We start from the raw sequence: 25247 nt of genomic DNA, 5'->3' as shown, positions 1-25247 counted from the left end.
GAAGGAAGCCAGAGAGAACCATTGCGAGGACCGTTTGACACATGTTGTAGATCAGCTGAATGTGGAAGAAGAACATGCGAACGAGGTTGTGGCCACTCTTGTACATGCGGCCGAAATGGAGCAGGGAGTAGATACCGGCAGCGAAGGAACCGTTCAACCAGACGACGACGCTGACCGATGAACTCTGCAGCACCTTCAGGCACATCGGTTTCACCCTTTGAAGCCTTGATGTATGTAAGATGCCACTTGGAGCCGGCCTTGGCGACCAACTCGAAACAGAGAATACGATCTTCGGCCAAGAACATGTTCTTCTTGAAAATATTCATGCCCTCAATACCCTTCTTTCCGAGGATCTTGGCGAGGGTGTGGTCACCGTGGAAGTACTGCTCGAGAGGTCGGCCCATGATGGCGCGGTAGCGGTAGGCGGAGAAAGCACCGGGCAACACAGAGACGTAACCAAAGGACGATTCCAGCGGCTTGTCGAGAATGTTACTGATCTTGTACTCGAAGTTCTGTGCGGCGACGAGGGGGTTGAGGAGGTTCTTCCAGCCCTTTCCTAACATGGCGTGGATTTCACCACAGGCACCTCCGAGGTCCTTGTCGTTGTAGAAACCCTCCCAGAGCGCGAGCAGCGACTTGGGGCCAGGCTTGGTACCGGCATCGAGCAGAATGCAGACTTCGGGGTTCAGGATGCGGCCAATGGCAGTGAAGAGCCATCTGTGGGAGTTGATCTTCTTGCTGTTCTTCTGCTTCAGGCAGAACATCATCTGCACGGGGGGAAGGGTGCTGGCGCTGTCATCGTGCGGGCGGATGAGCTGCTGGTTGGGAGTGACGGACAGCTGTGTGGTGTACTCGAAGATGTGAGCAACCGTCTCCTTGCCGTCAATGTCCTTCTTCATGACACCATCCTGGTAGATGCCGACGGTGGCGAGCAGGTCGAGCGTGCCCTTGTCGCAGGGGTCGATACCGTCGAAAACAAGGCACACGACGATCTTCTGCCAAGCCGGACCACCCTTGTTCCAAAACTCGGACTTCTTGAGGTTCACAATGTCGCGGATGTTCTGCATGACACCGTGGAGGGTACGCGCAGTCAGGACCTTGTCTTCATTGTAGTAGGTGATGGCAATGAGCAGCTCGGTGTGGCGGTTGTACATGGCCGGACGCAGGTTGTAGCCATTCTTTAGCGTGAAGTCGTTGGGGTCGCACGTCGCGGCCGTGTCTAGCAGCTGTCAGAGCGGCACTTCAAAACGGGGAACGTCAAGACTGTCACAACTTACATCGCATGTGGGTGAACTCCTCGCTGCCGCTCTCGAGGTCATTGCGGTACTTGGCCTGGATGGCATTTTGGATGGCACTGGGCACGGGGTAGTCGGCACTGAGGACGGAGCCCTGCACAAGCTTGACCTTACGGGTCATGCCGCGCTTGAGGCCGCCGGCTGCTGCAACGGCACCGCCGGGCTGCTGTCGCTCCCTCCATGCGGCGGTGGAGCTGGTCTCGCTCCTCGCATAGGGCGAGGGAGCCCGCTGTGGTGCGCCAAAGTCCGAGGCCGGGTCGTAGCCGCCGGTGGCCGAGTAGACGTCGGAGCCCTCGTGGGCCTGTCCCGGGTACTGCGTTGGCCTGTCGGTGGCATATGTCTCTGACAGGCTGTATGTGGAGTGTGGGCGCTGTTCGGCGGGATGGCCGTAGAAGGGGTCTGGGTGGGCGCCCGTGGGGTTCTCGTGGAGCAGCGAGCGGGCGACTTCGTCCTCGTCCCTGCGGTCGTACTGCAGCCGCGGTTAGCATTCACGGTTCGCTCTCAGGGCGGCGTCGTCATCAGGGGCACGTACGCCGGTGTGTGGCTCGCCGTAGGCCTGGTTGTTGTAGGCCATGGTGGGCAGCGGGTCGGGGCTGCACTCGGGGCGATGGCGTACAATAGAGCGGTGGGTGGTGTGTCGATGCAAGGAGATGGAATTCAAAAAGAATGGCGCACTTGTGGGGAGCGCTGGATAATAAAAGGCGCGAGGATGTCTGAGGCGCTCTCTTCAGGGAGTTCAGCTCGGAGGCAGGGCTAGGCTCTTTCGGTCCTGGCGCGCTCTGTCGCTGAAACGCAGGAATGCTGGTGGTTGGTCGAAGCAACCAGCCGTTTGGGTTTCACAGTGCGGGCGGGCAGCCCTTTATGAAAGAATGTGTACGCCTACTCGTCGTGCTGCAACGCGAGAACCGCCGATCGCTCGACTATCGCTTTGATCGTCTACTCAGATGCCCGCTGTTGCCGGCCACACGACCTCTGCCTGCACTCGACCTTGTCTCTCGAGCTGTGGCGTTAGCTGGCGGCCGGTTATTCTTAGAACAGGGCCTTGTCAGCTCCACGCCTCCGCCTGGCTCAGCCTCACCCAACAGTCGCCTCTCCCGTTTGATCTAACCGCAATGAACAAATTCTAATCCGAGACACTGACCACCTCACCGCTGCTAGAAGAGCAGACGTGCAGCGTGCAGCCGTGAATGCACATAGTTTGCCAGTGTGTTCGACCACGAGGCTCGCGTCTCCCACCCCCTCCGCTTTCTTCCCCCATACGGCCGGCCTATGAGAAACTTGGATGCTGCGCGGCCCTTCTCCTCTTTCGAGCTAGACGTTGCACTGTCTACGTCAGCAATCTTGCTGGGCCAAATGGAGCAGCATCCTAGCGACCATCTCGCCTGCGCATGGTAGGTCGCTTTTCCCGACAAGGTTACATCACGTCGCGTGTCGGGCCATCTCTAATTGAAGGTACATGCACCACTGTGCATCGCTGGCGCTGGCCTTGTCGAGCCCTGCGCATCTCGGCTTGCATGAAAAAGTCTTTAGTCTTGCCTTTTCAGATATTGCTACCTCGAAAAGGGGCAATCGAATGCTTGCAACCGCTCCTGCAGCAACGGTTCCTGTCTATCCTTTCTGCTGGAAGCAACGTGTCTGTGCTGGGTACAGCGAGGCGCTGGTCCAACGTTGCTAGAAGCGGCCATAGCTCGGTCCAAAATTTCCGTACGTCGTATGCTGCCGCTGAGGCAGACTATCGACACACGATCGCGCCGATAATTCTGCTTCCGAACACTGTGCCAGATCCGTCCTCGAGCGGCACGGCGCGTTGCTGTCATCTCGGTGCGGAGCTTGAGCACGACGTATTGTTAACGACAACGGAAAGCTACCAGGGTGCAGTAGGTGGCAGCAGACCTAGCCTGAAGCTACACGCGGGATATTGCCGTCGCATTTGAAGACTGAAAAGACCATGTAGAGCTTCATGCAATCGTTTCCTGAGCAAATTCCTGTCTGTTTTGTGAACTTGCAGTAGCTTGTATCGTTCTGTTGAATCGAAAGCGGCCTTGGTTCAACAATGCGGGGAGGTGCAGCCCACCATCGCGTGCGCGTTGCACGTCATAGCCTTCAGATTTCCTATCGAATGTCAACATTTCGAAAAGCGTAATCGCGATTGCATTTTCAGTATCTTCATTACATTTTCCGCCAACCACAAAACTCGGCGTCATAATTTTGTAGACAGAAGGGTCAAATGTATGCCAATTATTACTGTCTCGTATTGTGCACTCTGACTGACAGACATCAAGACAAGCATTTCCAAATCTCACCCTCTCACGCCCGTGTCATCAATCAAGCATTCTACGGTCAGCATCAACATCTAAGATCTCACCCCATGGCCTCAGCCGCCCCGACCCTACCAAAGTCCAAAACCGGATCTTCCGCACTAACCAATCCCACACCCACCACAACATCAGACACAACAACCTCAGCATCAGGCCACGCAACTTCCGCACACCAGCAAGCCGAAGATGCCTTCCCCACCGCCACCAACCCAGACTTCAAGCACCCAGACCACGTGATCACCCGCCGCAACTACAGCGGCTTCACCGACCTAATAATCGTCTGCTGCCACGCCATCTACCTCCCCGGCGCCTCGGACGCAGACTTCCCTTTGAAAAGCCCCCACGACGAGCGCAACTGGCTGCTCGCGCCCTTTCAGAAATCCAACCCGGAAACAGGGAAACCAGGCGAGCAATCGACCTTTGTAGCACACGCGCAGGCTGGCCTGGATGCGTTATCAATCCACCCCGATAACGTCGATCTCGAGAAGAATCTCTTGGTGTTTAGTGGCGGCAGGACGAAAAAAGGGACAGATATGAGTGAAGCAAGATCATACTACCACGCGCTACTTGCGTCTGAACTCCAGCAGAATCACCTGGGCGGCGGGAAAACGCACGCCTTGTTCGCCAGGGGACGTATATTACTCGAAGAACATGCCACCGACTCGTTGCAGAATCTGCTGTTTAGTATACTGCTTTTCCGGCGGACGACGGGGGGGTATCCGAGGCAGATAAGGGTTGTTACGCATGCGTTCAAGGCGCGGAGGGTGCTGGAACTGCATGCGACGGCGATTAGGTGGCCCGAGGACAGGGTGAATGTGCAGGGGATTGATCCAGTTATGGCGGTCGGGGAGCTGGATGAGACGTTGGAGGGGGAGGAGAAGAGTGGGTATGCGCTGTGGGATGAGGATCCGCTTGGGGCGGGGGAGAAGTTGAGTGGGAAGAGGAAGCAGAGGGGATGGAATGAGGGCATCGTGGATGAGCTGGTGGAGGGGTTGGAGGAGGGGGTTAGAGATTTGGTGCTGGGGAGGGTACCGGAGAAGGTGCCTTGGGAGAGTACATGACCGATCATCTTGATAGAGCGAGTGATGCCCTCGATACCTTGATAAATTCATGCAACCTTGCAACCAGCCTTTATCCAGACCCCTCCAACCATCTTTCCCATCACCCAAAAGCCGGTGCCATAGCATACCCGACAACCAACTCCTCTCCCTGTTTAAAGCACTACACCTCACACATTAGCCCTCGCCTCCCTTCCCTTCTAAACACAAAATAAAATAAAAATCACAACTCACCGACCAAAGCCCCCCAACCCCCTCATCCAGCCCCGGCGCAAACACACTCCCCACATAGCAAAACACACTCTCATGCTCTTTCACACCCAGCCTCTTGCGCAGAAACCGCACAATCGTGTCGAAGCGCTGGTTCGTGCTAAGTTTGAAGACGCGCTGCGTGAGCGCCGGCGCGGAGCCGATGGGGTGCAGACGGACTGTTACTAATTCGCGTCAATATATAAACACATGGGGGGAATCATGGATGTGGAAATCAAAAGCTCGAAGGGGAGACAAGTAGTGGATGATTGGAGGGTGTGTGGGAGGGATGGTAAGAATGACATACTTTTCTGCACGTTCAAACTCCCCGCTGTTTCGAGGGCTTTGGATGCGTCGCGCGGGAGATTTGTCAGGACGACGGATGCGGCCATGGTGAGTGGCGCTTCGGTCGTGTCGTCGTCTTCTGGTATTCGTTCTTCTTGGGCTGACATGTTTGTGTAGGGTAGGTAGAGTCCAGGCTGGAAACCAGATCGATGTGCGGGACAAGCAGGCTGAACTCGAAAGACCAAAAGTTAAGAAAGAGATGTGGATAGCGAGGCAAAGTTTGAGTTCGGTAGATGGAGTGTAAGAGGGAAAGAGGAAGTCGCATGTGTAAACGCCCGCCTGGCCAATCACAACCCCGCTGCTCCAACCACGTCACTTTTGCAATCGCACTTGCTTGCCCATGTTGACTTCGACTGTCGCATTGATATTTTAGAAAGATATCTGATACGATAGGGATATATATTATCGACTTTCATCGTGTTACGGGTCTTCTTCTTCCATTCCACTGCCACGTCTTCTGAGGATATCCTTCAAACCTCCATGTACTTCAACCCCTAGTTTTTTCCAACACACGAGCCAGCCCGCTTGCCGTTGCAAACAGTTACTGACCAAAACAAGACCGCAATGGCCATACTACCACAATAGATATATACAATGACACATGCATCGTTCATCAACCTCCACTCCCCTCTCCAAATCGGAAATCGTACCGCCACCACGGGTATCGTACCCAGAGCTATGCCGCCAAAAGAAAAAAGAAGATGCGCCTCGGAAATGCTGTAGAGCCCAGAATGCGGTATAACGGGTATTCGCTCGCAGAGTAAATGCACCGAAGTGCTCGGATGAATTGAACGTGGAATTAAGAAAAAGGTGTGTCGTGTGTATTAGGTCGTGCATCAATGCCGTTAGGAATGCAGCGTGTTCGTTGTGAAGCTCAATGACGGTCGAGCTGGGCAAGGAGCTGGTCGAGCTCGACCCAGTTCTCGGTGGTCATGGCGAACTTGCGATGTTTGCGTGATACAACATGCTGCAGATGTGTTAGTTGGGCAAGTGGAAGGCATCGTGGCCAGACGTACCTCGTCAAAGTCATTGAACTTCTCCCTGCAGTTCTCGCAGTAGCCAGGCTTGAGCTCCTTCTCGACAGTCTTACGTCTACGCAAAGCTGCCACCTTGCGTGCTTGTTTCTCTGTGTCCTCGTCTTCCTGTCCAAGGCCAAGGGTCTCTTGTGCCTTGCGCTTGGCTGCGCGCATCAGTGGCACGTGCTCTTGGTTGAGCATAGCTCGGACATCGTTCATGGCTGACGAGTGACCGCTATTCGTATTGGCAGAAGGGACACTATTCTTCTCGAGCACCTTTCGCTTCAAGGCGTTCACTTCTTTGCTGTTTCCAGCTCTGGGCGCCGCAGCGGTAGAGGATATCATCTGGGATTGGATGGCCGAGGTGATGTTGGAAGCCTGGAGACCAGAGGCAATGGGTTCACCGGCAATGAAACGCGGCATTGCTCGAATGTTTGCCTGAGCACTGCCAAACATGGGAGGTACGCCATCGGTGCTGGCGCGCTTGGTGGGAACGCCCTTGGGAGGGTCTAGGGGTTTCGCATCTTCATCCTCGGCTTTGACGAAGGTAGCAGGTGCGCTGGGTCGTCTCGCAAGGTTGTTGTTCTCGCCCAAAGCAAGCTTGCCTTCCATTGCAGACGCAGCCCGCGTGCGTGGTGCCGCCGCAGCTGCGGCCCTCTGTTGACGGCGAGCCTCCTCTTCTTGTTGTTGCCGGCGACCAAAGTGAGGATCATCCACGAATGGGCATTTGCCGTTACCCGAAGCACGGAACTGCGGCCACTTGCCCTTCTCTTTCTCCACCTTTTGATACTCCCGGATCATCACAGGTCGCGTGGACTCGTCCATGTCATGTACGTAGACGTAGTATCCTCGCAGCGGAATAAGCTCCTGCGAGGCAACGGTGTAGTCGCGGTCCAGCTTCTCGTTCTGTAGCAGTCTCTGGAGGTCGGCGGGACGTCCTTTTTGCTGGGCGGCGGCTGCACCATGACGCGTCTGGACGCTGGCTGGATCCTCGCCCGTCTCCCTGTTGAACATGGTCTCGATCATGCGTTGCAGCTTGTCCACGGACCAGATTTTCATGCCCAGCTCTTTCGCCTTATACAGGACGGCATCTCCACGGGAGCTCGACTTTTGCAGCGCGGCATCGAAGGCGGACCGCTTGTTCTCGAGCTGGCTGGGGTTGACGGTACCCTTGGCGTTTGACGAGGAGCTGGAGTCGATGTCGGCAGGAATGGGACGCGTCGTGACAACGTGGGTGGCTTCCTTGGAGAAGAAGGTGATCTCGCGCTGTGCAATGTTAGATGTGCATTGCGGTAGAAGAAGCAACCCGACATACCGAACCCAAAATCTGAGCCCTGCTCATGATCTTGTCCTTCTGGGTAGCCGACACGCTGTCGAAGTAGAAGACGAACTGGGGGAACAGGCGCTTGTAGTGCTTCTGCCACTGGCGGATCGTGTCGAGGTCATTCTGCGTGCGCTGGGCCTGCTTGGGCGCCATCTTGGTCTCGCGTGCGGCCTCGAGCTTCCTCGTCAAGGCCGTCTGAGGGGCACCGGTGCGGCGGACGAGGCCGTGACGACGTGCCTCTGCATCGTCGACCTCGATGATCTGCTTCTTCTGTGCGGGCTGGCCGTAAAAGACATCGCGCTGCTCGCTCGCGTGGGATCGTTGGCGCTTCCCTCCCACGGCAGTCGCGCGCAGAGGGGAGTTGGTGGCATTGCCCAGGTTAGCCAGCGGCATGCGGCGGTTCGACATGGCGCCAGGGACGTGGGGAGAAGGGGGGACAGCTACTGCGGACATGCGTAGAGGCCGGCAGCAGGCGATGGGTCTGGTGGTTGGTGGGATGGAAGACGCTGGGAGGGGCCGCGCGACGCGACTGAGGAGGCAGGTCGAGGATGCGGCACGTTCATGCAGCAGCCATCATGCGAGTCCAAGGCTTCGTTGGGCAAGAGAAGAGGCACAAAGAGACAATTGAGCGAGGGCGAGCACGTCAGGGCACCGTGTCTGTGTTGTCGGACTGGGGAGAGAGAGTTGTTTTGTGTGGCTGGCAGTCGCGCGAACCGGAGCTTGCAGGCTTAGCGTGCCTTCTTAACCAGGGCAACCAGACCAGGGTCTGCACATATCAACAAACGCCACGGCACGACCAGCTGCATTCTGTTGTGCTTTGGCTGCTTCGGGGTGCCGGCTTATTGTTATGCTTTGCTCCCGGCCCCGCAGTCGTTCACTCGCAGCATGCCATGCACACACGTCTGGCGTCTGCACGTCATTCTTCGCACATTGTGTTGTTGATCTCGCATCGTACCCCACATCTTACCATCTCGTTGTGGAAGCCAAAACAATACACGTCAACAGTGTAATGAACCGCTGGATACTGGGAAATAGGACCGATGTTCAATGCGAAAAACCCCGTTGCTTCTTCCCCGAGTATCGCTCACGCAACCTTGATGCCAGCGCTGAGCAGCGCCTCCTTCACCTCGCCCTCCAACACCTGCCTTGCTTGCTCGATATCTCCCCTAAGCTCTTTGCCGCGCTCCAGAGCCTTGAATGCATAGTCTTCCTGCTCCGGACAGATCTGGTCGAAGTTGTGAAAGATCTCGACGAAAATCTCGTCACAGCCTTTCTTGAGCGCTGAGTCGGCAGTCTGCAGCAACACACTGGCCTGCGTCTCGATGTGCGTCTTGATCGCCTGGTATGGCCCTGACACCGGGTCGGTCACGGCCTTCTTGAACATGGTGCGCCGATTGATGTGGACCGCGGGCTTGCCGCTCTTGGGTGGATATTGCTCCATGATGGAAGTGTACGTATGCTTCATGTGCCGGAGGAAAGGATTTCCCTTCGCCTCTAGCGAGGTCACCTCGTGCCCGACCTTCCTGATTCTTGTCAGTTCGTTCTGGTGCTGGCATGTGATGTGATGCCGACTTACAACAGGCCCTCTTTCAATGTGCGTACAGCCGATCGTACGAGTACTTCAAGCTGCTTGTTCTGCAGCTGAAGGTTCTCAAAGAACTCGCCAAACAACTTGATCTGAGTCTGATCGAGCTTAAATCGAAGTTCGCGTTCCAAGTCATCCATCTGATTATGGAACGCTTGCATCAGGTCGTTAGCAAAGGTTTTGCGTCCTTGGCTGCAAAGAATGGTGAGTAACGGTTCCAACTCGCCCAGAGCAAAATCCAGTAGCGTTAGGTTCCAGTTCTCCTTCTTTTGGTTCGGACGCTTGTGGACACCATGGCGTTTGAGAAAAGTCCCGTAGCTGTTCGCATTGTAGTTGCCAAACTTTTCGCATTTGCTCTCAGCCTTTCGGAGCCACTCCTGCATGGACTTGCTGAAGACTTCTAGAACTGGTTCAAGCAACTTTGTGAAGCCCAGACGATGTTGACGACACAGGTCCGGCAGGCTCTCATGGGCCTCCTGAATGAACCTGATCAAGGAATTTCGGTTGCACATGGGCTTGAACCCAGTACACGCCAGTGACATCTCGTTCAGAAGATGTTTGACAAGCCTGTAATAGTTGACTATACTCTGCTCCTGCCCTCGCTTGTTGACCAGGGTTAGCAGATGACGCCGGAGCGCAATGATCTCAGTAGACTCTGGTGTAAATACGGGCGGATCCTTCAGTGTCCGCTCATCGTCCGGCTCAATGAGTTCCATGTACTTTGTCGTGCTTACGCAGAAAACTGATAAGGGCACCTTGACGCCTGTCTTATCACGAAACCAAGTCTTCAGAGCAGTCTTGACTTGTCGGTTGCGTGCCCCGATAAGTATTCGCTTCCTTCTTCGCCTTGGTTAGTATGGTAAATACTACATGAGAGACTTGGAAGAACTTACAGTATGGTAGCATGCGTAACATGTGCCCTATACTACGTTAGTCCTGCTGGTTTCAGCCTGATCTTCGTCGAACGTCGAACTTACTTGTAATTGTCCCTTTGATCATTAAGTTCTGCACGTAGTGCGGGGTCCTTTTTGTATGCGGGCTCTTTGCACTTTGCACCGATCTTCTTGCACTTCTGCTCATAGACAATCTTATGAGCTTTCAACGAGTCTAGAGCATCTTGTTCATCTAATTCAAGAGGCGGTTTGCAACTAGCGTCGTCGCCAATGTCCTGTAAAGTCAATTGTTAGATCTCAGACTTAGTGGGACAAGACCTTACATCTGTATGTGTCAAGACAACTACCACACTGTCTCCGCGCCTTCTCCGCCATACTTCGAAAATGCTTTGCTTGAAGGGCTCATTATCACCAGCCCTTTTGACCTCGTCCACCATTACCGCAACTTGGCAAGTTTTGATGTAGTTCTGAGTGAGACGAACGCGCTGCCTGTTACAGTCATTGTGACCGGCTAGATCTGCTATGATTATGTGATCCAAAAGTGGATGGTTCAACGACACACTGCCTCGAGTTAGCCAAACTCTGTTCACGCCCTGGAAGGTATTAAATTACCGGCCAAATTTGACGAACGGCCACACCGAATTCTTGAGCCCCAAGTTCTCATGTCCCTCAAAACAAGGGTCCGTGGCAGTCTGCAGGTACGGTCTCATGATTTCTCCCAAATCATCTGGTGTTTGAGCCTCGAACGCACGTCCCCTTTGCATGGCAAGAATCTGATAGAGCTTGTCGTATCGCTCTTTGCCCCATTTGAGAAGCTTGGACAGGATTTTTGGATCGTCGATGGAAGTCGCTTGGCCAAGGAAGTCGTCCAAGGTCTCTTCGTTTGCGAACTGCTTGATGTCGGAAAACAGAGCTAGGAAAGCATCTCGAGCGGGCTTCACCGCGTCAGTTGCTCCCATATCGTCCTCATCTTTGTCGTCCGAGAGCATGCCTCCGTAGTAATCTTCCCAGTAATCTCTAATACATTTAAGAGCTTCCTCTGGTAAGCAAATCTTAGGCTCGAACGCATATGGGGCCTCTCGATCACCTAAAGGTAGGTACTCGACTGGCACATATGTGGCAACGCTACCCGAACTCTGCGCGACACGTTAGCTAAAAGGCATTGACTTTCATTTTGAAATGCATACAGTGTGGGCCAAGTTTGCGACACTCAGAACAGCGTTGATACTAGAGGTCTTGCCTTTTCCTGCATCGCCATTCCACCCGACGCTGACAGGACGTCCGAATGACGGAGACAGGAGTTTCTTGATTCTCTGCTCCATGTGATCTAGCTCCGCACTCGGGCATTTCAATTTGAGAGCCTGTACAGCATTCAAGATGCGCTGAGCGACCTTGTGCTTGATAAGGAACAAAGCATTCGTGAACCCCGGTCTGAAGACGGAAACTTTGTCAGCAGGGAGCTTTTCCTCGGTAGGGTCGTAAGCCGGAATCTCGTTCTCGAGTTCGCCGTTTTCAATCATCCTATCTAGCTCTGCAAAATGAGCGGCCACGTCGAGGAGCGTGTGCCGTACTTGGATCAGTTAGCGAGGTTCAACACTGCAAGTGAGCCCAGTTACCTTTTCGCTTTCCGGGTGTATTCGCATTTGATTCCGCATTTCTAGAGTATGTTGAGGCCAAATTGAAACTTGTGGTTGTGGAAGTCTTCGCTTTGTTGTACATCGTCGCCATTGGTGCGGTTGCTGGATGTGTAATCTCACCCGCTTCTGCTGCGAGCTGCCCAGGCTCGAACAGCGGAGACTCGTTTCGATCTTGTTGCTTCATGAGGGAAGATGTCTTCGTTCTTTGGTGTAATGCTGTAGCCACATCAGCAAGGCTATATTCTGCAAGCTTGCAAATCAAGAGGCATATGGGAGATGACAGTGTCAAACTTACGATACTAAGGCACTGTGAGAGGCACCACTGGCGCAACTATGCCACTGCGCTGGATCGCAAAAAGCTGTTGTGGTGATGGAGGCTAGGAGGTTTTTGAAGGAGCCAAATAGTATCACAAGCCAGGGAGTCGGTAGTTCCCGCAGCTGACGCGCAGGTGAGAGAGACTTCCAGGTGAGGGACCGATCCGCAACATGTGGGCCAATCGCGACTACTGAAAAGATGAGATCAATGTTTCGGGGGAACCAGTTCGCAATTGTGCGATTCACGAAACACACTCCAGATATTTCCGCATCAAACAGTGTGGTGATATATACGGATAGAGATGAAGCCGAGCGCAATTGATTAAGCTGCTGGTAAAGGATGGGGAGCGGCGTGAAGCACACTCTCGTTTGCTGAAAAGGTGAGGACACACGTTACTCCGGACTACTTTTCGGTCGCCTGTAGAATACAACATGAGTATGCTTCGATATCCCACCACACTGGTACAGCTCCTCCTGGGAAGCGAACTTGCTCAAGTCCTCAATGGTAAACTGGCCATATTCTTCAAAGCCCAACCTCTTGTACATCCTCATCGCAGGATTATCACTAGCCGTCTCCAAACATACCAGAGTCTTTTCTGCGTCTGCTCGAATCAGAATGTCCTCGATAAGACGGCTGGCCAAGCCCTGGCCTCGATAGTCCAGATGCGTTGCGATGTTGTTCAGCAGGTAATGTTTCTCATCTCCGATGTACTCCTCCCGCAGTTTTCTCAGACCAGCGCCGAATTCGATGATAAGCGCCTTATTGCTGTGCTCGGGTAGTCTTTTCATGTACAATTCGTCTTCCAGAGCTTGTCGCTCGTCCCGCTCCTCTTGCGTCTCCTTGTTCGCAGGCTCGTCCTTTGGCAACTGCCATTGCGCAACAGCTACAATCTTTCCTGTGGCAGGATCCCGTATAATGAACATTTCCATATCCGGGGCTTTCAGCTGTCGTGCAATGCGAGGGGTCATGACGGTGGCTGAATCAGTGGATTCAGCGTTTCCAAGTTGCAGCCTCGAGAACGGATCGGCCCATGATCCCGCGAGAAGAGAAGCAATGCCCTCCGCATCCTCCTCTGTTGCTTTGGAAATTGGCCAGTCGCGACTCATAATATCGAGTGATGCAGGTACAGATGAAAAGATAAGCTCATGATGCGTCACAATCGGAGCTGACATACATCGCCAAGCCGGGCGCTAGCCGAAAGCTTATCTATGAGCTTCTTAACGTAAGCCTCCTGTATAGCTTCGATTCAACAAAGAATATCAGGTTGAAAAACAAGTCTGCGAGCCAGAACAGCGCCCTTTCTTGATGTCTGGGGTAAAATGTAGGCGTCCCGATTTCCACAGCATCACAAAGCCTCTGTGTCGTAACAATATTAGAAGTCATGATCTTGTCAACAATCAACAGTCATTGCCGATTGTACCTCATGAATTGCTTCGAATGTTCTTGAGTGGTATGGTGTACATCAATATACTAAGAAGTTCTTTGGAGATATATAGGCAGCAAACACATCCCGAGACACGCACATGAGGTTCACACCCATTTTCTCCAAGTGCCCAAGAGTATTGCATGCACAGGAATGATTGCATCACATCCCACTTCTACTTCGTAAGCTAATGGATAGTTCTTCTGCAATTTCATGCAATGTTATTGTTATTGTTCTCGTGTCGCTGTTCACTCTTTGACGTCCCGTGCTTGCTCTTGTGCACCTTGTCATTCACCTAGTAGCAAACGGAGCCGCATATAAAACGGGCGCAAGCTCCCACAAGCTGTATTATTCTCTCAGCGATAATATATATTGCCCGTCTCCAACCTTTACTATTACCCTCACCCATCCACCCACCTTCAACAACCCAATCTCACCTCACCTGACCCGCCCACCATGGTTTCCCATCGCCACCCTCCAGCTTACTGGAACTCATACCGTCCCTCATACGATGGTAAGTCTCATCCAAATCCCCAGCGAGACTCGTCACCTCGCTGGTCCCCTGGCCTTGAAGCTAACTCCCGCTCTGTTCGCGGTTCAAACGCGGTTCCTCTGGGATCTCGCCGCGAGCGACCTAACCGCAGCCGCTCGCCGTCTCACCGCGACCGCCGTAACGACTCTTACCGTGGTCATCATCACGACTCTTACCGTAGTCGTCGCGAAGACTCTTACCGCGGCCGCCGCGACGACTCTTACCGCAGCCAATCCCCCTCACCCGCGGTCACTAGGGTCCACAACGACAACGGCAGCAAGAAGAAAGAGAAACCCGAGCTGCCCTGGCCCGCCGATCTCGACGACCTCATGAGCCGCACCGCCCGTGCCCTCGACCTCGTCGTCAACTACGAACGCGACTCCGACGGCGGCCTCCGCTGGGCCGCCGACGCCATCGAGGTGATCCGGAGCGAGGGCAAGAAGTTCCACAGCGGCATTGCCAACTTGAAGGCCTGGGCCGGTGACGCAGAGCGCGCCAAGGCGCAGCCTACTGAGTTCGAGAAGGACGTCAAGTACGCGAGAAACGTCTGCAATTATGTGCAGCACATGATTGGCAGGAGTGAGCGTAATTCGAAGGGGGAGAATCTGTACGAGCTTGAGAAGGCGGGGGAGTAGACAGCTCGACTTCAGTCCATCTTGTGAAGAATTAAACGACCTCCTGGAGGTATTCAGAGCTTCAATTCGATCAATCTCCCAATATCCTAGACTGTTGTCGTAGTCTGGCTGCATCAGCACCAGCTATCTCTTGCTTCCTCTGCAACTTGAGAGCCTCCTCACTCCATTGAAACCCCACAGGCCTTACACCAAACTAATGCAATTCGACTTCATCTATGGTATAAGGTTGCGACTAGAAATGGAGAAAAGCAGCGGCGATCCTCTCCGAAACCACACCAAAAGCTAGCAGCCCCGCAACTCCCAATAATCATGCAATCACACGTTTCCATTGCTTCAAGTTAACCCCGTCATGTCTCTTGCCCGTCGTCGTCCCAAGGCTCATCTCTATGACTCTGCTGCTAATCAAGTCCGAACGTAGTTGCTAAGCGTGAAAGCCGTAAACGCCCATCCCGAGCCGCGCTGTGGTAAGAATGTCTATATTGCTTGTCCTTGTGTCACATTACGTCTACCTGCCGTTGTTGAAGAACCAACTCGTACGCTTCGCCTTGTTGCCCTCGCTGTCACCGTCCTGCTTCTGCAAGTTGCCGATGACTGGAAGTACAGGTCCGTCTTGGACGGCGCCGCCTCCTCGAAGAGGTTTGGCGATACGTGAGCCTACACCGCCGCCAAAAGCGAACGACGCGCCTGGCCCTGAAGGTGAGCCGAGACCACGTGTCGAACCAGCCTTGGCGGCCTCGAGACGCTCTTTTACGGCTGTGAGTTGGGCTTCGAATCTGTGTCTTGTCAGCAAGTGCTTGAAGCAATCTACGATCATGATAAATATACCGGTGATTTGCCGCTGTAAGCTTCTCCTGGGAGTCTTGTAATAAACTTTCGAGAGACTGTATGCGCTCGTTGCGAGCGATGAGCTTGCGTTCTGCAATAGCAACTTCCTTCTTCAGGGAGCTGTTCTGTTCGACAAGTTGTCGCTGTACAACGGTCAACTGCTCGAGGTTGCGCTCCAAGAACATCATCTTCTTCTGTTGGGCGCGGTTGTTGGAGGTCCGGAGCACATTGTTGTACTGCTCACGGGTCTCGTCAAGCGAGATCTCAAGCTCGACGACCTGTGAAAGAATGGATTAGCGCAGTTTCTGGCAAACGTAATACGGTACTTACACGCTCGCATCGGTTCTGCAGATCGCGCATCAAGCTCTTCTTCATGTTGTCGAATTCAGCAATCTGCTGCTGAACAGTCTTGCCATTGATGCCATTGGCAACGCCATTAGCGATCGCACCACTCTTGATCCGCTGTTGCAAGCTCTCAATCTCTGTTTTGAGCTTGGTGTTGTCTTCGGCTCTCCTTGCTAGATCCTTCTTGAGATCATCGACGAGCTCAACGGTACCTTCTTGCCTGGCAGCATAGGCATCTGTCAGCTTCGACTTGAGTTCCTCCTTGTCCGACTCGGACAAGTTTTGCTCAAGTAATTGCTCATAGGAGCTCTGAAGGTCGGCGAATCGTGCCTCAAGAGCTTCACGCCTCTTGTTGTGGGCGTCGTCTTCATCATTTCGCTCTGTGAGCGACAACTCTGCTTGGCGCACAATGCCTTGTGTCTCCACAAGCTTCTCTCGAAGTTCTTGTATCGCATCCGGAGCAATGGCTTCGCCGGCCGAGCTCATTTCGTGCAGCTGGTCAAGCTGCTCAATGATTCTTCGTATGCTGCGCTCGTTGTCGCTGAAGACTTCGCCACCAAGGTCGAATCCAGCCATCATCTGTGCCATAGCCTCGGCCTTCTTCCTCTTCTTCTCGTCCATAGCCGCACTGGTTTCCTTCGCGTTCATCTTTGCATCCAGGAGCTGCTGCTTAACATCGTCGAGCTCAGCTGTGAGTTCCGCGTTGGCCTCCTTGAGAGCATCCATAGAGATTTGGGCCTCCTTGCTCTCAAACTGGATCTTCTCAACCTGCATTTTCATCTCGTTGAGCTCAGATGTCATCCGCTCGTTGTCTTTGTTTGTCTTGGAGTCGCGATCCTTGTAGTACTGTAGCTCGTCCTTTGCAGTGGTGAGTTGGTCCACAACCTTGGCAAGTTGGGACTCCTTCTCCGCGATCTGGTCTTGCAACTCGTTCTCTCGCTTCAGGAACTCGTCCTTCTCGTCCTTTTCAAGCGGTATGCTCGGTGTACCCGCACGGTCGAGATCCATTCTTGAATCCGGTCGTGATGGTGCTTCCGAGCTCTTTGTTGCGTCTAGCCTTGATGGTGTTCCAGCACGTGGTGCTGAAGGCGGTCTCTTGCTAGTACTTGTGCCATTGTCCAGAGCTGGTATCCACCTCTCTTTGGGTACCGTTTCGCCACCACGCCACATAGAGACCTCGCTTTCAAGTGCCGCAATATAGTTCTCGAAAGTGGTCGCTTGTCCCTGGGCCTTCTTCAGCATTGCTTTGAGCTCCGCTGGGCTGAGTTCTGCGTTGATCTTGGCCTTGTTCTTGATCGACTTGGCGCGCATACCGAACCTCAAGGTACTCAGAGTTTCCGCATCGTTGTAGCTACTCGGCGAGCAATTGATGATGAGCGTTGTCCGGGAATTACCTCCAAGCGATTCTTGTAAGATACGTGTGAGCTTGGAGTCTCGATAAGGAATATGCGAGGATTTGCCGTCCGTGAGGGAGTTGATGACCATGCCCAGGGCACTCAAACTCTTGTTGATCTTCTTCGCTTCCTCCAGCGTCTGTCCACTTGCTCCTGTCTTTCCAACCTTCTCCGAACCAGCCAGATCCACCAAGAAAAGCTGGCCACTCTTTTGTGATCCGGTCTCCACATTCTTCTGCGAAACAGTAACGACGAAGATGGAATGCGAACGGGAAGATTCTGCGTTCATGTTTGTTGCTGAAACCGCACGGGCTGTGCCACCTCTTCGCAGGACCTCGTAAACCTCGTCCTCGCTTGCAACGTAGACTTCGAGTAATCCTTTGACGTAGACACCTCTGTTCTTTTCCTCATGCACCGGCAGGTTGTCGTTTTGCGGCATTAACAGATCTCGAATGCGCTCCATGTAAATTTCCATGTAACTGACCCGGACGGTGTACTCGATATTGCTTGGCGATGCCATGATGTTCGCAAAGACCTGCTGGACAATACGTGGAATAACACCTCTTCCGGCTTCGTCGTCAATATCGCTTCCCATCATGGTGTAGGACTTTCCAGCACCAGTCTGACCGTAGGCAAAGACCGTGCCGTTGTAGCCGTTCAGGATATCGTCAACGGTCGAGCGGATGGAGTAGTCGAAGACATCGGCCTGGCGCGAGGCCATATCGAACACGCGGTCGAAGGTGAAGGCCCCCGCGGCCTCTTTGGACTGTGCCCATTATGTCAGTGGGGTCCTATACGTCCAGCTCCTCTCTCGAGAAAAATGATAGCGTACCTGGATCGTGCATGTGTCCTCGGAATTGAAGTCGACTATGGGCTCTCCCCCGCTGGCGAGTTCGATCTTGTTTTGCGGGCGGAACCGCGCCACGACTACGTTGTCCCACAGTCAGTATACTGCACGGCATTGTCCGTACTCGTCCACAGCGCACCTTTGATTGTGTTCCTATCGCCGAGTGTTAGCATGTCTCATTCCTCGAACATCGCCGCGGAGCTACCTACGACATGATTGCTGCTCTCTACAGCGTCTTGGCCCACAGGCCGCACTCTGTTTGCTCTGCACACTCGCTGCGGCAGTGTCGCTGCGAACACGGGGGGAACTGCTGTCGTGGTACCGTCACGTCTTGCTTGTCTCGGCGCGTGGCAGTTGGTAATTAAGGACCCCCGCTGCTGGTAGGGGGACCGAGATGACTAGTTATGCCGCCGGATCGAGCTGGGCACCCTAGTGCAAACAAGATGATGCAAGCCAGCCGCTCTGCAGTAAACAAAGCGTGCCCAGGTGCTGTCACTGGACGGGCGCAGCGAATGGGGGAATATTGGCGGCGTGCAGGTCGAGGTGCAGGCGGTCGGCTTGTGGTGCGCAAGATCGGGGACCGCGCTTTCCCACCCCCACACCCGTGCTCGTGACGCAGCTAAGGCGGCTCCCACATGCCCAGGTGTACTGTCAACCGTGACATTTAACATCCAAGGGTCCACCAGGCACCGACAACATTTCTATCCACCCTCACCCAACGAGAAGAGATTGAGGTTGCCTAGATATTCTTAAAAACTCCCGCAAAACTAGATTAGAATATCGTGGCGTAGCGTACATCTCCACGCTCCCTTATAGACTTACAAGTGTGCTCTTGAAAATATTAGATCATGTCGTGTAGGTGCAAAGCACACACAAGTTTTGCCCCTGACTGGTGGGATTCACGAGTGAATTGGCAATATACGTCTCACAACTTCTGTTGGAACATGACATATTTGATGCCACACGATCTCGAATGCACAGTAACGCAGCGGTAAGACATTCACTTCATTATAGTAAAGAAGACTACTGTACATTGCGGATGAGGGACCTGCGACGCATCGCTGAGAGAGCAAAATGTACCGAAACGCCTGTACTCCCAACGTGAATGGTATAGCTGAACACCATGCAGACCAATAACGCCATGTTTATGCCAGAATCATGCCATATTTCGTCATAACCGTTATCCACATCAGTCGTCCCAGCTCTTCTCGACAGTCTCACGGACGCGCTTGGTGTACTCCTTGCGGTTCTCCTTGTACAGGTTTGATGCTTCGACATTGGCGGGCGAGGAAGTGTTGGGGTCGTTCAGCAAGCTACGCCATGTCAGTATTCCTCCATGGATACGTGGATGCTCTACCGCGGGGCATACCTCTGAATGCTCGTAAGGACCGCGGCGACGTCGTAGGTTGGCGACCACCGGTTCTGCAAGATATCAAGACACAGCTCTCCGGTACCGTATACGTTGGGGTGGAACATGGTGCTGATGAACTTCACGCTCGGCGGCTTGTTTGGGTATGCTTCCTCAAAGTGCATGACGAGGCGGAAGGTCCCATCTTCGAAGGGTGTGTCTGCGGGGCCGATTATTACTGCGTTCCTGCCGACTATTAGTGATTGTGCGGAACGACAGTGTCCTTCTGCTGGTGCCTGTGCTACAGTGACATGGCAGGGTACATGGCAGGTGTCGCGTGCGGGGAACAATGGGCGGAATCGTACCAGGTCATGACATTGTCGGCTATGGGAGATGCAGAGACACCAGCGGGAGGGTCTGTTTGCATGCGCTGTAGGTGTTCTTGTTAGCAACGTCCCCATGCATCACGGGGCTGCAGCTGGCGTGTAGCCTCACTACACAGCGAGGGTGGCGTACCTTAAAGTCGCGCATCAAACGGCGGCGGGCGGCGGTAGACATCTTGGTATGGGATCAAGGGCTGAGTTCGGGCTTGAAAGATTCGAGGTGCAGTTGAAAGACGGTGAGAGGGAGGTCAAGTAAGGCAAGGTCGTCACTATGCGCGATGCGGGAGTGATAGGGTATGGCCGCACCCCGATCGGCTCATGGTCCGAAACGCCACCTCACGTGGTTACCGCATTTCGCAGCCCCGATCTGTCACATCTGCATCAGTCACGTAAGCCGCATTATCATTGGTGCGAAACCGCAAGATGAGTTTCTTTTTCACTCCGGTAAAATCCTTGTAATTCCATTTACTGTACGATGTGATTTCCGCTACACTTGATATTCGACTCCCCAACGCCATGCATTTTGTGTCACCCAAAGTATGCTGTCAAATTCATTATGCACTAGGCTTCGCAGTGCTCGCTAAATCTTGGGCCGCACATGTCATCGAATCGTGATGTCGTCAAACGCTAAAAGGCAATCCAAGCATGATCGACTGCATGAAAGTTCGAATGAAGTTGTCCTGAGCCATGTCAAGAGGTGGGTATGACTGGGAAGGCTCCCGTGAGAAAGAGAAGAAAAGGCTCCCGAACAACGAGAGTATCACTCGCCGAAGGCACCGGCGATGCCATGGTGGCTCGCACCTGCCGTTCGTTCGCGACCAAGGTGGTCGACAACGGGGAAACGAGCACGGCGCTCGAGGTCGTCCAAGGGGATATGGGAACGGATGAACCGGTTCTTGTCGTTGTAGGGAGGCTGGTAGTCCCAAGACTCCTGACGACCAATCTGCAGGGCACTCCAAGCGATTTGACGCATACGCTGGCTCTTGAGGGCAGCTTGGTGGATCTGCTGGAAGTCCCATTTCTCCCGGGCTTCAGCCTCGAAGTCGGCAAAAACCTTCTGGTGGTGTGACTTGGCAGAGGTAGCAAGGTTGACAAGCTCCTTAGGATCGTTGACCAAATCGAAGAGTTGTGGAGGGTCGACCAGAGAGCATGTATACTTCCACTGGTTACGTCGGATCATGTAAGTGGGAGTAACAGTGCCTTCACCCATGTATTCACCAAAGACTTCATCCTTTCCAGGCTTGTCAGAGACAAGATACTCATGGAGGCTGACACCGTCGATGGGCAGAATGGCCGAAGCGTCGCCGCCAGCAAGGTCAATGAACGTTGGAAGGAGATCCATTGTAGACACGGACTCTTTGACTGTCTTGGGCTCGAACTTGGCCGGGCAGTTGATGATCATGGGTACCCGCGCGCTGTTCTCGAACCACGACATCTTGTACCAGAGACTGCGCTCGCCTAGCATATCGCCGTGGTCACCCGAAAATACGATGACGGTATCTTTGTCGAGGTAGCAGTTCTTGAGCAAACGCACAAGCTTACCAACCTGGTCATCGACAAAGCTACATGCGGCGAAGTACGCACGTCGGGCACGGATCTTGGCCTCATCGGGAACCGGGTTGTCCCACAGATCGATGGTCTTCATGAGACGCTCAGAGTGCTGATCTTGCTCTTCCTGAGGTATCTCCACATCAGGTAGAGGAATTTCGACGCCCTCATAGCGGTCCCAGTACTCCTGGATCATGGTGTACGGGTCATGAGGATGAGTGAGGGAGATGGTCAGAGCAAATGGCCGACGCGTCTCTGGGTCAGACCGAACGTAATCATAGAGATATTGCTGAGCCTGAGAGGAGGTCAGCAGTGAAGAAGGGGTAATGAGATGGCTTGATCGAGGTAATAGGTTATGGGCCCCCAAGCGAATGAGTTTCTTACCTTGTACATGACATCTTCGTCGTAATCCAGCTGGTTTGACCGAACGCATGGGCCTGCCTGCATGACTGAGGACATGTTGTGGTACCACTCTTGTCTCTCTTCAGGCTTGTCCCAGTTAACTGCCCATCCGAGATCTCCAGGGTAGATGTCGGAGGTAAGCCTTGAGGGCAAGTATTAGCCTCGTCTGCGGTCAGTGAGCAGGATTACTCACCTGTGCTCAAATCCATGAAGCTGGTCAGGACCGATGAAGTGCATCTTTCCGGCAAGTGCCGTCTCGTAGCCCTCGCGTCGGAGGTAGTGTGCATAGGTAGGAACTTCAGGGCCAAGGATGGAGGCGTTGTCATACCCACCGATCTTGGATGGCAACTGACCCGTGCACATAGTGAACCTGGACGGAGCACACAGCGGTGAGTTGCAGTAGGCGCTCGCGAAATTGATTCCCGTCTTAGCTAGCTCATCAAGATGTGGTGTCTTGATGACTGAATTCGGGTCGTTCATCTTGAGAAGCGGAGCAGCCATTTGGTCGGCCATGATGTACAGGATGTTGGGCGCCTTGGGCGATCCATTGGTTGCCTGGCTCTGTGTTGCATAGGCCTGTGACTGTTGGAGGAGGGACTGGGAGGTGACGAAGTCGTTCCCAGGCCTCTGCCGAGTGGGCAAGCCATGACTGCTTGCGTTGCTCTGGCCGCCGTTTGCTTGACCGTTGCCTGCGGCTGAAGAACCTCCGAATGAATAGCTTCCACCAACGGGCGCATGTGCTTCAAATGAGTTCGCGCCTTCCGTTTTTGAGGACGATCTGGCTGGGAGAGAGAAGGAGGGCGATTGCGCCTCTGGCTCCAGCAGAAGGCTTGGGGCCATGTCTTTGGTGGCGGCAGGTTTCCAAAGTGTAGTAGCGAACTGGTCTTGAGCGGTACAGATCGTGTGCGTGCCAGGAAGGTGCGCGCTAGTTGAGGTTGAGAAGCACGCGAGCAGTTACCGTTGGAAGAGAATATGGACAGATCGTGCGCGTGGCCGCACTTATATACTTACTTAGTGTGGTAGAGCGCGGGCATACGCTTGGGCTTGTGGGGTAATTGCAGCTTGCAGCTTGGGCGCCGGTGTAATCGTTGCAGAGCAATGACTCTCCAATGACTCTCGGGGCAAGTTGATCGCTATGGCGTGCTATGGTGAAATGAAAGCGCTAGGAAGTGCGCACTAAACCACGTTTGGCGGTTGCGGTTGCGTGCTCACTACCAGACGCCACACACACCATTTCATTCTTACATAAAGTCATCGTGAGACACCACGATCGAGCCGATCAGCACTGGACGCCCGCGGGCTGCCGTCGACCACGCGTTTACAGCCGACAGACGCACTCACCACAACACTTCCGAATCTAGCGATGATAGGAAGCGATTCGGACCGCCGACGCTTCTGCAGCCCGGACAAAGCGCATGTACCATCAGTTGCTACCATGTACAGCAAGCACACACGGATGGCCAGCATGACACAAGCTCGATGCCTTGCTCCCTTGCTCAAGTGCGCAGACATGTGCAATCTTGCTCATCGAACGGGGACGTCAAAATTGGCAAAACGTATGACGAGGATTAGTTGCAGGGTTCAATAAGAGCTAGGAGATCGAAGCATAGTGCCTAGCCAGCGGGCGTTTTCAGGGCGAATTGTGGTTCAGAAGGATGGTAGTCGAGGCCTAGAAGCGAGTGAGGTTGACCGCATCGCACTTGGCGACGCTCCACGTTTCCCTACCCCTGGCTCGGGGCTGGACCATGTTCCTCCACAGATTGCAGAACATCACGCCTCGAAGAACAATGTGGAAGTAAAGCAATGTCGCTGCGCTCATCTCCTGATACGTTCTAACCAATCGGATCTGGTCATCTTACCTCCATGGCCACCATCGTCAGCATGCCTGCAGCGGCATCCTCCCGACACCGCCGAACGACCTACACGTGACCATATCTACGGCTTGCGTTGTCCCGCTAGGCCGCAAGCAGAGATCTTCGAGCACGATAGCAAATCAAGACCATTTCTTCCGAGGACGCTTCTGCACGTTGTGGTAGCGTGCACCACGACCCAACGACAATCATTTTGCGGCTCTGAGGATTGTGCATGTCTGTGGCGCTCGAACGCATGCCGCGAGGAACCCTAACATGCTGCAACAGCCTCCCATCGACTCACTCCACCTAGTTGTCAGTGTTCAGATTTGCGCTGTTCAGCATCATCTCGGTCAAAAATGAGTACTGCCGACGGGAGCCGGTCGCACTGCAAGAGGTCACATGTGCCCCCTTCGCGTCCGATTCCGTCTACATTCATACACTATCGTATCCTTGGCGAGATATGGGTGAAACCGATTGGCCATAGATTGGTGTCAATCCGGGCCAGAGACACGGTCGGTCGGTCAGTTCGCACATTCAAGCCGCCCTGCATCTCTGGCTCGGTCGACTGCAATACATTCGTCGGGTCATTGGATTGTACAAGCAGCTTGTACTCCTGTCACAGTCTGTTCAGTAACATTATCACCCGTTGCTTCAATTGCATATACACAGAGCGCTTGGGCATTCCACGGATACCTTTGTATTAGTCGCGCCAAGGAAGTATTATGCGTACCACGACAAAGCTGCATTGCACATCTTCTTTTTGGCTTCTTTACCAAGGATTCCTAGTCGTATGCATGCCTACCTTACATCACGCTCAAGGATCGAGCCATCCATTCCACAGAACCCTGACTATGTCACGCAAGGATATGCTGCGGATACAACTGAGCCGTTCCACCACAACTCACCGACATCGTCCACAGAGTATCCTCCGACTGGAGCCTCTGTATCAGGTTGCCATGATATCTGGGTACTTCTTCCAGGACTGGATATGCTGTCCTCGCGATTCTTGACGATATCATCAACCCCACATGCGCTAGCAGGCGCCCCTTCGTATACACACTCGTGCAGTCAATCAGTCTGTATACAGCTTCATCAGCTTCAGCTCCACATACGCTAGACACATCATGCTGCATTGCCATCGCCAAACCTGCCAGCCCTCAGATGTGTCAAGACCATGTCAGATAACGCTGGGCATGACCTGTCGCGGCGAATCGCCGCATGAACCGAGGGCTCACGTCGCGTTCGAGTCATCACCGACGGCCCTTGACAATCCCCAAATCTCAACGTGCATATTCCGATAAACACAGTCGGAATATCGCTTCGCCTGCGAGCACCCGACGACAGCCCGACCGCTTTGTCGCCGTTTTCAACAACCTCAAACGCGATTGGAATATTCGCCACTCATATTTCCCCACATACGCTAGATGAGGTGCCCTTCCTCGGAACGTCTGTGTAGCGGTCTGTCCGATAGGACGGTTTGGCATCCACGCCAACAGTGCCAACACCTTGACGATGGCACGCACTCATCACACGTCACAAGATCTTTTCCATTAAAGGACAGGGCGCCAATATTGCTTGTGACATCGTCACAAGGCATCATGATATAAACACCGTGCGGCTGTCTGCATTGGTAAGGCCAAGCACAGGTACCTCAGCCTCACCCTCCAAGCCTTTGC

General features: G+C 53.8%; 9 protein-coding genes across 9 annotated transcripts in view; 2 read left to right on the top strand and 7 right to left on the bottom strand.

The window, feature by feature from the left end:
- SNOG_06555 (hypothetical protein) overlaps positions 1-2079 on the bottom strand; it is a 3395-nt gene extending 1316 nt beyond the window's left edge. Inside the window, exons 1-3 of the mRNA XM_001796871.1 lie at positions 1828-2079; positions 1278-1764; positions 20-1219 (exon numbers count right to left, since the gene is read on the bottom strand). Coding sequence (XP_001796923.1) covers positions 20-1219; positions 1278-1764; positions 1828-1869 — 1729 coding nt within the window. The 5' untranslated portion in view covers positions 1870-2079. The remainder of the gene's footprint in view (positions 1-19; positions 1220-1277; positions 1765-1827) is intronic.
- A 1584-nt stretch (positions 2080-3663) lies between these two features.
- SNOG_06554 (hypothetical protein) lies at positions 3664-4674 on the top strand (the record flags this gene model as incomplete). Its single annotated transcript, XM_001796870.1, has 1 exon — positions 3664-4674. The coding sequence occupies one exon, from the start codon at positions 3664-3666 to the stop codon at positions 4672-4674; it is 1011 nt and encodes a 336-aa protein (XP_001796922.1).
- Positions 4675-4848: 174 nt separating this feature from the next.
- SNOG_06553 (hypothetical protein) lies at positions 4849-5372 on the bottom strand (the record flags this gene model as incomplete). Its single annotated transcript, XM_001796869.1, has 2 exons — positions 4849-5099; positions 5228-5372. The coding sequence occupies 2 exons, from the start codon at positions 5370-5372 to the stop codon at positions 4849-4851; spliced, it is 396 nt and encodes a 131-aa protein (XP_001796921.1).
- A 265-nt stretch (positions 5373-5637) lies between these two features.
- On the bottom strand, positions 5638-8013 carry SNOG_06552 (hypothetical protein; the record flags this gene model as incomplete). Its single annotated transcript, XM_001796868.1, has 3 exons — positions 5638-6232; positions 6282-7547; positions 7597-8013. The coding sequence occupies 3 exons, from the start codon at positions 8011-8013 to the stop codon at positions 6140-6142; spliced, it is 1776 nt and encodes a 591-aa protein (XP_001796920.1). The 3' UTR covers positions 5638-6139.
- Positions 8014-8689: 676 nt separating this feature from the next.
- On the bottom strand, positions 8690-13159 carry SNOG_06551 (hypothetical protein; the record flags this gene model as incomplete). Its single annotated transcript, XM_001796867.1, has 8 exons — positions 12496-13159; positions 11841-11923; positions 11271-11614; positions 10696-11219; positions 10461-10572; positions 10168-10358; positions 9182-10030; positions 8690-9128 (listed from the first exon to the last, which is right to left on the bottom strand). Exons 1-8 carry the CDS (start codon positions 13140-13142, stop codon positions 8690-8692), a joined length of 3189 nt encoding a protein of 1062 aa, XP_001796919.1. The 5' UTR covers positions 13143-13159.
- Positions 13160-13915: 756 nt separating this feature from the next.
- SNOG_06550 (hypothetical protein) lies at positions 13916-14626 on the top strand (the record flags this gene model as incomplete). Its single annotated transcript, XM_001796866.1, has 1 exon — positions 13916-14626. One exon carries the CDS (start codon positions 13916-13918, stop codon positions 14624-14626), a length of 711 nt encoding a protein of 236 aa, XP_001796918.1.
- Positions 14627-15131: 505 nt separating this feature from the next.
- On the bottom strand, positions 15132-18210 carry SNOG_06549 (hypothetical protein; the record flags this gene model as incomplete). The annotated part of the gene is made up of 5 exons (XM_001796865.1): positions 15132-15399; positions 15452-15729; positions 15782-17956; positions 18023-18117; positions 18162-18210. The coding sequence occupies 5 exons, from the start codon at positions 18208-18210 to the stop codon at positions 15132-15134; spliced, it is 2865 nt and encodes a 954-aa protein (XP_001796917.1).
- Positions 18211-19022: 812 nt separating this feature from the next.
- Positions 19023-20052, bottom strand: SNOG_06548 (hypothetical protein). Its single transcript, XM_001796864.1, has 4 exons — positions 19902-20052; positions 19751-19815; positions 19407-19631; positions 19023-19350 (listed from the first exon to the last, which is right to left on the bottom strand). The coding sequence occupies exons 1-4, from the start codon at positions 19941-19943 to the stop codon at positions 19227-19229; spliced, it is 456 nt and encodes a 151-aa protein (XP_001796916.1). The 5' UTR covers positions 19944-20052; the 3' UTR covers positions 19023-19226.
- A 476-nt stretch (positions 20053-20528) lies between these two features.
- Positions 20529-22558, bottom strand: SNOG_06547 (hypothetical protein; the record flags this gene model as incomplete). Its single annotated transcript, XM_001796863.1, has 3 exons — positions 20529-21611; positions 21701-21860; positions 21912-22558. The coding sequence occupies 3 exons, from the start codon at positions 22556-22558 to the stop codon at positions 20529-20531; spliced, it is 1890 nt and encodes a 629-aa protein (XP_001796915.1).
- Between the last annotated feature and the right edge of the window lie 2689 nt (positions 22559-25247).

The sequence above is a fragment of the Parastagonospora nodorum genome (genome assembly GCF_000146915.1).
Source record: "Parastagonospora nodorum SN15 chromosome Unknown scaffold_9, whole genome shotgun sequence".
In the NCBI taxonomy this organism is placed as follows: Eukaryota; Fungi; Ascomycota; class Dothideomycetes; order Pleosporales; family Phaeosphaeriaceae; genus Parastagonospora; species Parastagonospora nodorum.
Note: the sequence above shows the minus strand (reverse complement) of the source record. Positions and strands in the feature narration are given on the sequence as shown.